General features: G+C 41.2%; 1 protein-coding gene across 1 annotated transcript; it reads left to right on the top strand.

Moving 5' to 3' along the window:
- Positions 1-219: 219 nt before the first annotated feature.
- On the top strand, positions 220-8,412 carry UTR7 (UDP-N-acetylglucosamine (UAA) transporter family). The gene is made up of 7 exons (XM_087678700.1): positions 220-1,215; positions 1,670-1,775; positions 1,877-2,122; positions 6,609-6,719; positions 6,894-7,052; positions 7,688-7,831; positions 7,942-8,412. The coding sequence occupies exons 1-7, from the start codon at positions 1,097-1,099 to the stop codon at positions 8,116-8,118; spliced, it is 1,062 nt and encodes a 353-aa protein (XP_087534826.1). The 5' UTR covers positions 220-1,096; the 3' UTR covers positions 8,119-8,412.
- Positions 8,413-11,418: the final 3,006 nt, after the last annotated feature.

The following is an 11,418-nucleotide window of genomic DNA, read 5'->3' as shown; positions in this document are numbered from 1 at the left end:
TCATACTTTGAAGCACTCTATGCATAACCTCGTGCGACTTCTATAGTGGCATCGCAAGCGGGGCCACGAAACTGCAGCTGACGGTACTGCATGAACAGGCTCTAAATGGGCTCTGGCGCCCATGAACTGGACGATGGTACTGATTCCCTCTTTCTTGGGCAGGCCTGTCTCCCTCTCAAGATCCTATCTCAGGATCAGCCAGCCCATTTTACCACGACAAGCCCTGCCCTGTATAGCACCTCTCTCTCTCTCTCTCTCTCTCTCTCTCTCTCTCTCTGCCTAGAAATGCCACTGCCCAGCATCCTTGCAAGTTGCTTCCATAAGACTTCATTCAAAAGCCTGACATTATTCCCTTGCCCATCTGTTCTCCTCTCGAGATTCAGATGTAAAAATATCATCATCTTGCATCTCGTATTACGCTTAACACTCACCACATCCATCAATCCACCGTAGACCGATCCAATGTAAAGCCTCTTCCATTCTTCCCGCATCAATCAAGCACCACATTTGTCAGATCCAATTAATCAAGCACCCATTTTATCTGATCCAATGTAAAGGTTTCCCATTAAATTAGTCGATCGCCACTGCGGCTCATCGAGACTTCCCACGCTCCTCAAAGCTACGGTTATATGCATTCTTTGCAACTGTATTTGAGCCAGAAATGGAACAGTCCCCAATGTAAAGCTGCGGTTATATTGCATTCTTTGCAGCTGAATTTGAGGCAGGGATGGGGCTGTCCCCATAGCAGCAATGACAGCACTCTGATACGCATTCCCTACTTAAAGCTTCTTTCTGCACCGGCTGGTTAGCTCTATGTGAAGCCCCAACACATGCTGTGGGTGGCAAAACCCCCAAATCCAGGAGGGTTGGCCCCTGCAAATGCGACTGCGGAGCATATATTCCAGAGACACGCAACCCCCTATCATGTGATTGATGGCTTATTGTATTCGAGTAGCTCCGGAAGGTTATGTTCTCATAGACGCACAGCATGAATCCATAGAGCAGATGGATTGTATTTGCCTCTGAAGCTGTCTTTTGCAGTCTAAATCCCATCACAGAGAAGGCAGGTTTGGCCTGGACTGCTTATACAAATATCATGGAGAAGATGCCGCTCAAGGGCCCCGGTAAGGATCCCGAGACAGGGAAATTGCATTCTCCTCCTGATCCAGACTCCTACAAGATGCATGGGGCAAGCGAGGGTGGTTCTGCACTCAGGTATGCTGCATAATACGATGAACTTCCAATACATTCTGTTGCTCTCAACAGCTTACACAAGAAGTTTCAGACGTATCAATTCCCACAGCGTAAATTCCAACAACATCGTGACCTCCTGTAAGGGAGGGACCACGTACCTAGCTAGGTGTGTATGGCAAGGGGATGCCAGGCTCGGGTGGGGGACTGGCTGCCCCCAGCCTAATGACACCCAAAACTATATAAGCACACCGCATACTACCCTCTATCTAGCAAAGGCCTTGCCAGCAGAATTATCGTAGGCTCCGATGTGAAAGGTCGAGCAGAAGTCTTCTGTTGTTCTGTCTTATTTCCAAATCCATTTTTCATTTACGTCGGAAAGTGTTTTTAATGTGATTCTCTTGGATGGGGTTACCATTACAGCCCTTCTTTCATAAAATGGAAACCCATGTCTGCTTATAATGCATTTGTTGGACAGTCTTTTTGCAGCAGTTGCATATGGAGCTGCATCTATGGCCATGGTTTTTATAAATAAGGCAGTTCTTCTGCAGTATTCCCATTCAATGACTCTCTTATTTCTGCAGGTTTGCTTTGGTCTTTTCATGACAAATCATGCGATTTCCTCAATCTTCAGTTCTATGATCTTGTTTTTGTTTAAACCTGATCCACCTGATCCCTCTTGCAGCAAATTGCAACAGCTGTGTTGATATACCTTGGCAGAGTGTTTCAACTTACAAGTGCTCGTGGCATGGAGTCTAAGACAGCAAAGCGACTTCTTCCTTTGTCTCTATTTTACAATGCAAATGTTGCCTTTGCCTTGGCAAGCCTCAAAGGGGTCAACATACCCATGTATATTGCTTTGAAGCGCCTAACACCATTGGCAGTGCTTCTTACTGGCTTTTTCTTTGGCAAGGCTAAACCATCCACTCAGGTACTCAAATGTAGATATTTGTGCTGACATTATTGGATAGCCACTCTTGTTCTGCTTCTCATTAGTTTTCTTAGTGGGGTTAACTGGTTACTCTATTATTAGGCATTTTCTCGTATGCTTTCATTGTGGTGTGATTGTTTGACTATTCTGCAATTTCTATATAAGATCATGCTGAAAGGTTGGTCAGGCTAAACCATCCACTCAGGTACTCAATGTAGATCTCTGTGCTGACATTATCAGATAGCCACTCTTGTTGTGCTTCCCATTAGTTATCTTGATGGGGTTAACTGGTCACTGTATGTATTAGTCATTTTCTAATATGCTTTGATTGTGGTGTGACTCGTGACTGCATGTATTAGGTATTTTCTAGTATGCTTTGATTGTGGTGTGATTGTTTGACTACTCTGCAATCTCTATGAACATCAGGCTGAAAGGTCAGCCTAGCTATGATTAATATCTGACCACTCTAGAAATGATTAGATTGGAGCAGCAGGCATATTTATTCATGCTTGTGCAGTGGTATTGGTGGCTTAGATCATACAATTGAGCACAACACAAGTGTCTAAATGCTTGTTTGAATCAGGTCTTTTTGTTAGATACTCAATGCATCTATCCATATTGTTTCACTCTTTTACACTGGAATTTCTTGACTTCATTGCATGCTTTGGCTCATCAAATACTTAAGCCACATTTTCATGTGTCAGGCAATAAATAGTTCATACCTATGTCCCCTGCTCTCTCTGACATGGTGGTAGTGTACCTCAATGTGTTTCTTGTGGGCATGAAACACAGTTCTGTGCTATAGCAATAACACAAGGATTGTCAGTGAGTAAAGGAGTAGGACAAAGCATCTCTGTTTGCAACAAAAACGGATGAAAAGCAAGGAAATGGAACAAGGCATGAAGCTCTGCCAACAGACTGTGCAGTCAACCACACTCCACTGTCATTGCACATGCTGCTGTAGCCTTTGAAGACAAGGCAGCAGATTCTTGCTGAACCAAGATTTGCATGAGTGACCCAATAAGAAATCTTTTCCACAAGTTGACAGTCTCGTGTAAAAGTCAGCAGCCCAATCTGTAACTTGTTACACCCTGGGAAACATCACATCATAATTCTTGATGCCTTGCAGGTAACGGAAGACATGCTTAACAGCCTCAAAATTTCCACATGTAGCACTAATGTTCGCCTCAGTCAAGATCTTGACCGGTTCAAGATGAAATGACTGTCTTTTACCTGTGTTTTTGTGAAAACAGTAAATATCAGAGCTTTACGAGTTTTGTATGCTTTTTGTAAAGATCTCACGAGTGCAATATTTGAGCTGTCTGAGCAAAATACAACCTAGAGCAGTGTAGAGATGGCTCCAAAATATTGAAAACTGTCTCATAATGAATGGAATAGTAGCAAAACAGTAAAACAGTCCTGAAATTAGCTGTGAACTGTGCCCAAACCTCCAAAAGTCAGTGAACAGCCTTGGAACAGCACCTGCATCAACTAATCAGCACCATAATCTCGAGAAATGGTGTCACCGAGCCTTTTATCAGCTCCTAGAAGCCATTGAAGAAGGTGACCTGCTGCACGTATGCTGTGGGAGAAGGGCGACCAAGTTTTGAAACTTGGTATCAGCAAAAAACAGCAGCAAACTAGCTGAACAAAGTCCCCCTAGTTTCAAGGCAGCACCAAAATGTGGCCGTCAGGTCTGTAGAGGTGGTGGCCGAATGAGATGAGGCTAGACTCCAAGATTTTTCACAATAGAACGATTGCAACAGAACTTGTCCCTGACTGCAAGGGAGGTGAGGGGAGAGGTGTGGCAGTGAGGGGAAGTCTGCTTTGATAGCAAGAAGCTGAAGGAGGAAGCAAGCCAAACTCCTTGTGTGCAAGATAAAAAGGGATACAAACCTTATCTCAACTGTCACTAGGGTTAGAGTTCACATTTATACACAACTTCCATCACTAATTGTGTTCACTGGATAAAAAATTTCCATAAGGAAAAGAAGTGTTCCCAATCTTGTCAACTAACTGTACATTAGTCACTGCTTAACACATTATTGGTTCCAACAGGAACTTGCGCATAGTGCTCTACTAAATGTCTGCACTAACAAGAGAGCCAAAAAGTCTCTTTCATGTATGAAATGGTCGGTCACCATTCCATATAGGGACCATCATGGTCCTGGGCTCTTCCGTTCTGCAGTTGGTGATCTAAAACACCCAATACATAAGAGTATCTGAAAGAATAACATTTGTGGGAGCTCTTGGGGTTTATATGGGCCCACAAATGGGAAGGTCCAAGTTGGCCACATGGGACATGCTGAGATAGGTGGCCATACTAAAGGGTAATTCCCATGTATTCTGAAACCAGCTTCCTTGTGTCTAGCCAAGTGCTCTCCCTGATTACATTATTGGGTGGCATGAAATATTCTTCATAGATTCATGTGACATGAGCATCAAAAAGGTAACTATGTAGCCTGTAGGTGATGAATGATGGTCATCTCTTGCTTGTGAACCATATATTGAGTCAGTGAAGATATTGGGAGGTCTATCCACTTTTAAGGTCATGTAGATGTTTTTGACCAGCCACTTTGGGCCTTGGCCTATCATATGCCTTGAACAAGCATCTCTATGTAGGCAAGATGTAGGCATCCATAGCATCCGTTTTTCTTGTTAGGTCATCTGGATGCTGACACTACCTCATTGGCCAACTACCTTTTCTGGAGCACCTTTGTTAGCATGCTTCATGCAACACATGTATGGACTGCCATTGCATTTCAACTTATTGTTATAGGCCTGCCCTCAACTTATTGTTTTAGGCCTGCCCTCTTATTCATTCATCACATCATTGTGATAATGTAGCCAGCCCTCCTCATTCTATTGCATACCCTTGCTACCATTTGGTGTCCACATTGACGCTTAATGTTGCGTGTTGGGCTGACCTTTGTAGCCTTGTATCTTTCAGCTATTGCAGTCAGTTTTTCCCTTCTCTCCTACATTCATTCAGTCTCCTTGTCTCCGTGTTCACTTTCCATTTCCTTTCCATTGCACATGCTCCTTGTGGGAGCACTCGGCCGAAGGGTGATAGCTGGAGTTGACCACAGCAACATGTTGAATGAAGCAGCTGATGGATGGAGGCTGGGAAGAACTGGGGTAATGTGCAAAACAAGGGATGAACTGACTCATGAGTGGCTAGGCAGCCTCCTATTTATACATGTGGATCCTCCCAAAGTTTGGGTGCTTTCTTTTTAGGGACACAAAAACTTTGGTAAAATTTGAGTTTTAGGACTGTTTTAATGAGCTAATGAAGATATAATGTGTAATGCAGCCTTTTTAGCTTAACACTATATTTTTCATGGCAGCAATTTCACTTTTCTAGGTAACTAAAACGTTCATCCAGAATCCATGTTGCATACGAGACACGTCACAAGTTGTACTCATGGCAAATAATATAAGAGGAATGGATATCAAACTTACCTCCTAGCGAAACAGGCTCACTCTTGAGTGTGGGAGCTAGTAGCAAACTGGGTCATGACCACGTCCCAAGAGCTAGCGTCTTGTACCACCAGCCCACACTGTCCCAATGTACGGATGTGTTGGCCTACGGGTCAAGAGTCCAAGAGTGGTGATCACACATAATGTGCACAATAGGGTCTTGAGTCCTATAAATAGGACTTGGTTGCCCTAACCCTAAAGTGCACCTAGTGCATTCGCACTAAGTTACTTCATGGCCACTTTGACCAATGCTACTAGCTTAGCTGAGTGTTCCGTGTAAGAGCCCCATAGAAGCCTTTTGTCTCAGCAATGATGACAATGATGAGGAAAGGAGGAAATGCTTAATTGATCATGATGATAATGGTTCTGGTCATCAAATCATGACAATGACAATGAGGATGAGGAGGAACTGCTCAAAATCTACCTGTGTCATGCTTTTAGTCTCTCAATTAATTAACACCTATGCACTCAAAATTCTTTTGAGAGTTTATTCATGATTTTACAATGCAATTTGTGCACTCTTTGATATTCTTGAACTTATACCAGGGTGATCACTGAACATTTCAGCCTTGAACTGTTCACCCCTGAAATGTTCCACAAGGCAGGTCCCAAGCGAAACACCAATGGCATGGATGAATGATTAGGTTAACTGTATATATGTTTTCAACAATTAGTTTCACATGTTTGTTTACAGTGAGATGTTTCAATTGCAAACTGACACATTTCTGCAATGAATCATGATTCATGTTTCAGCCAAGATGAAACATGTTTCATGGTTACCGTGGTGTATAGAGTCCATATATGGCTTCAAAATTTGCATACAGCTCTTTCTTGCTCTGATTGCATATTTGATTCTTGTGCATAAAGTTGGTCTGAATGGCAATAATTCACATTGGGCATTTCAGGCTTGTCTTTGCATAAGAGCCACTTTTACAGTTGAAGTTGATTTAAGCTCTGTATCTCTAATTCTAAATTGTACTAAAGCTTGTTTATTGTCAACATGCAGGTGTCACTTTCTGTGCTTCTGACTGCTCTGGGTGTTATTATTGCTGCCTTGGGGGACTTTTCGTTTGATCTTTGGGGTTACACACTGGCTTTAACATCAGTTGCTTTCCAGGTTTGCCTTTGTTTTTTTTTCATTTAGGTGCGTTTTTTAGCTATGCACATGCACTTGCATTATGTTCTTTGTATGAACTTGTTATCATTTGTTGTCTTGAGTTTTGCTAAGGTAAATGAATCATTTTCTGACTTGTGAGTTCTATTCTTAAAGCGTGCTACTGGCCATTTGCAGACTGCTTACTTAGTTATTGTGGAACGATCAGCAGCAGAGGATGGACTCTCGTCAGTTGAGCTGATGAATTATAATGCTGTTCTTTCTCTTCCTTTTCTTTTGTTTTTAATTTTTGGCACTAAAGAGATGCCCTTGTCTGGGGTGCTACTTCTTCAGAAGGTTAGCTCTCTCAATCAATATGAAGTGTATTTATCATCCTTTGAAAATAGTATACAGTGGGAATTGTAAAAGTGCGAGGTGACTTTGCTTTCACAATGTCTCTCTTGATTTTGAAGGCATATGATCCTTTGTTAAGTCTAGAGGGAAATGATGTGTCATTACAAGATCTTTTGTAGATAAACTTATGGCATGGTAGTCTTTCATGTGCGAGGCTGGTAAGGTTGATCACCACTAGTCTTCACGTATGGGGCTCATTTCCCACCAGCAGCCTACATTGACAGGAAGACCATGGTATTCATTGCAACAACTTTGTGTGACTCTTGCCATCTTCAAGGCAGAGTGGTCCTGCTGTATGCGGAAGGGGACAGCACTCCTTTTTTGTTTTTGAGGGGGGAGGGGGCAGGGATTGTGATAACAACTGAGACATTTTGGCTCTTTAACGTAAGGGGGTTGAGGCTTAGTACCACAGGAATGTGGGACTTGATGTTTTTGAGAATCATTTAGCTCGAGGTTGCTTTGGTCGTTGTTAGAACTTCCCAGGGCAATTACAGCAAAAGCAGATGTTGTGGAAGTTGAACTTGCACCTTAATGCATTATCTCACTAGTACTGATTCATGTTGTTGTATGAAATGCAGATCAGATCTCTGGGGTTTCTTGTGTTACTGGTCACTTCTTTGTTGATGGGCATCATCTTGAACTATACAATGTTCCTCTGCACTGCAGTAAACTCGGCTTTGACCACAACCATTGTTGGGGTCCTGAAAGGAGTTGGCACCACGGTAGGCAATACAGCAGAAATGTGGCTTCCAGTAGAAAAAGCTGAAGTGTTGATGCTTAGATTGGAATTTGATCATCATTGATCCTAACAGTTTTGAAATGCTTATTTCAGACATTGGGATTTCTTGTACTCGGAGGTGTTAGAGTTCATGCTTTGAATGTGACTGGTCTGGCTATCAATTCTGCTGGTGGCATCTGGTATTCATTTGCCAAGTACAATCAGAAACAGAGGAAAAAGAACATCAAACATAGTGAGGAGCAAACACCTGTTACAAAATGGAGTTCATGATGGAAATGTGAATTCTTGATGCTTGAAATTGTATCACGAGGTCATATTACACACGATTATTATGTAGTATGCAGTTAGCCAAATGGACAAAGCATTCAGGGTTTAGGCTCAATTTGCTCTAGCGTATATATGTCATTGTTGCTGGACAACCTCAGTGTGCTGTAGAGATTATATATATTAGTACTCCCGGACAATTAGATTGTGCTTGGCTAAGGTATGTAGGGTCACCAAATTGGACTGCCCTTCTCTTGTGGCTGAAGCTTTAATTGATCAGTGTTTCATTACTTGTCTTTATTGTATCTTAAAAGGTCACTTTTTATTGTATACACTTTATTTTGCTCAATTTTAAGCAATGTGTTACTAAAAGCATGATCCCCTTGTTAACTGTATATATCTTGCAAAATAATATGCCAGTTGTTTGCAGTCCATATTGCTACATGTTTGATATCCATAAGCCATAGCTTACTGCAGTGACCCCATCAATATAATTCCTTTGTCATCCCATGCGATTGGAGGGTGGTTGTGAGCTATAGGTAATGTCTGTCAGCATTACAATCACAATAGACCATGCTGGTTCACAAAACCATGGTAGCAATTGTGGTTGTGAGCCCTGATTGCGATTGTTGCAAGCATCTGGTTGTGTATGTGTGTGTTTTTGTTGCAACACCTCACCATGTGTGGACTTTTCCTTCCTCCTACATGATTTTCTTGAACTGGTTGGAGTTAAGCCTCAATCACACTTGGCCCTAGCTGGACCTTCCATTCCTATAGCATCTATGTGTGGATGGATATTTTGAATGCTCTAGTATATGAAAGTGGATGAAGACAGCCATTGTGGTTAGGATTCACAATTAAACCTTGCCATTGGCATTGTTGCATTGGATTCATCAGCCCTGTAAGAGTAACAAAGGAGTGAAGGGGTACACCTTGGACTAGAAACACAGAGTCAAATAGAGAGCTGGTGTTGGGTGAGGCAGAGGATAGAGGGTGATGTTTGAACTGGAGGCATAGTGTGTAGAGTTAGAGGGGAATGTTCGCCAAGCCAGCAGGCTATTGAAAGATACAATCAATTCAAGTGGTGATGTGGCTTGTGATGCTGTCTAAGCATTTCCTAGGGTTTTTAAAAGTATATACAAAAGGAGTAGTATAACTTAATATACTATTGTCCACAAAGTAGAAGCTAGAGTGCCCGAGACAAGTGTTTACTCTTAATAAAATAGCACAAAATTGAATTACAACAACTTTGTTCAAAAATCTATAGTAAATGAGAGGTTAGCTGTGAGAAAATGTCCAAGATAAAATGCTTTTGCTAGTAAGGAAGTTCAACTTGCAACAGGAATTGCAATGCAACCGACAATGACCAATAAAGAGTATGTAACTTTGATTACCAAATATTGTTAGAGAATCCTGAAGTGTTAGATACATTGATGTATCTTGAGTAAAGGAGTAACTAGATACTAGTTGTGTATAAGAGATCTCTAAGTAAAGGTGAGATCTACGAAGTTGCAACCAACTCATTGCTCATGAACAATGAAGCTCAGTACACAACAAAGCATATATCCATGATAGATAACCTATTTGACACGAGGAAGTATAGGATAATGGAATATTGAATAAAGATCATTCCATGGTGATTAATGATTGCAAGGATAATTTCTTATAAATCAATGAGCATATAGAGAGATTCCATGGTCTTTAAAAGCTAAGCTTTGCAATGAAAAATTGAAAGTACTCCCATTGGAAGCAAATTGGAGTATTTGTAAGCAAAGTAAGCTTAATGTTCATATATCATGACATTCGAAAGCCTAAGGCTACCAGGTAGTATATTGGACATAATATAAATAGCATAAACATCCAAGCTCGTAAATAGTAGGCCATTGATCAATGCAACTTTTGCCAAATATGAATATAATGGAGATTAAAATTAAATCTCAAAGCTCAAAGAAGAGTATATCCAACATAACTAGCAGTGGTTAGCATGCATATGACAAGAGTATTTCCAAGTGACATAAAAGCATAGGCTTCATTGATATTGAAGACATATGCTTGTTGTCTACTATTTATGACAACAATGAACCTTCCAATGGTTGAGCAAAGTGAGCTCTAATCAATCCGTAGAGTATCCCTAAGAATTAGTACATTATTCTAGTATTAAATCTTCAGTAAATAAGCATCAAAGAAGCATAAACATTCAAGTGTTTGCTACCTCAAACTATGAATAGCAGGTTTGTCTACAATTGTTAATCAATGGCTGATCATTCTCTTTTCGAATAATGCCCAAGACGGAGTCCAATATGTTGGATGAAGCCCTTAATAGTTGGGCAAATCATAGGAGAAGATGATTGAAGCAAATGCCAAAGGTAGAAGTAATCGGGTGACCCCTTCAAAAAGCATAAAAAATTGCAGGGATTGCTCCTTGGGCTTCTCTTGCTATGATTGACCTTTAGAGGTCACTGGGCAATGGCTAGAAGTCCTTCTAGAGTTGAGGAAGAAGCTAGAGAAATTAAGGAGTTGTTGCTTACCTCAAACAGATGAAGAATTGCCATAGAAGCTCGGTTAAAGCGCTCTTTTTCGAGATGACGTAGAATCGTGGAAGCTCCTCAAATGTCCGCTTTGATACTAGTTGAAAGGGTGAGTAAAAATGAGAGTGAGAAGAGCATAAACGAAAGCAAGAGCTATGGCTCAAGAGAGTAAGATCGGTGTGTGGGAACTTCAATGGTCACAATGTGTGATTTGCTTTTCCTTTATTATTCTATCATAGTAAAGAATAAAGAATAAAGAAGATAGTGATGGGCGGTTGCCACTTGTAGTTTATAGGCATGCTGGCATTGAGTACAGAGTAAATATAGGTACACAGGCAACCTTTAGCCCCCACCACAATAACTTATTATTATTTTTCTAGAAAATGAATAATTCAACTCATCATTACGAGTATATGCGACCAAGGTCACTGGAAGTTCCTAGCTTGAGGATCCTTAGGTGTGGTGTAGTGCTCGTGGACACACACACACACACACACACACACACAATTTGGAGTAAATACAATGCCATTATTTTATTATTTAGTCTTGCACTAAGTGATTTGGAAGCATGGGAGCTTATGAGGTTGTTTGAAGACAATAAACTTGGTTCAACATGGCCAGTGCACTTAAGTACAATCAATGAATATTGAGCCAGGGAAATCAAAAGATAAAGCCTTGTTGTTGATGCACATGTTATCGAAGGGAAACCATTAGTGTTGGTGAAGGCTTTTATTCTTACTTGCTTGAAGAAGTTGGAGCCCCATAGTTGATGGTCTTG

Source organism: Lygodium microphyllum, chromosome 5, assembly GCF_053477565.2.
Source record: "Lygodium microphyllum isolate KBCC chromosome 5, Lygodium_microphyllum_v1.1.10, whole genome shotgun sequence".
NCBI classification, from domain to species: Eukaryota; Viridiplantae; Streptophyta; class Polypodiopsida; order Schizaeales; family Lygodiaceae; genus Lygodium; species Lygodium microphyllum.
Note: the sequence above shows the minus strand (reverse complement) of the source record. Positions and strands in the feature narration are given on the sequence as shown.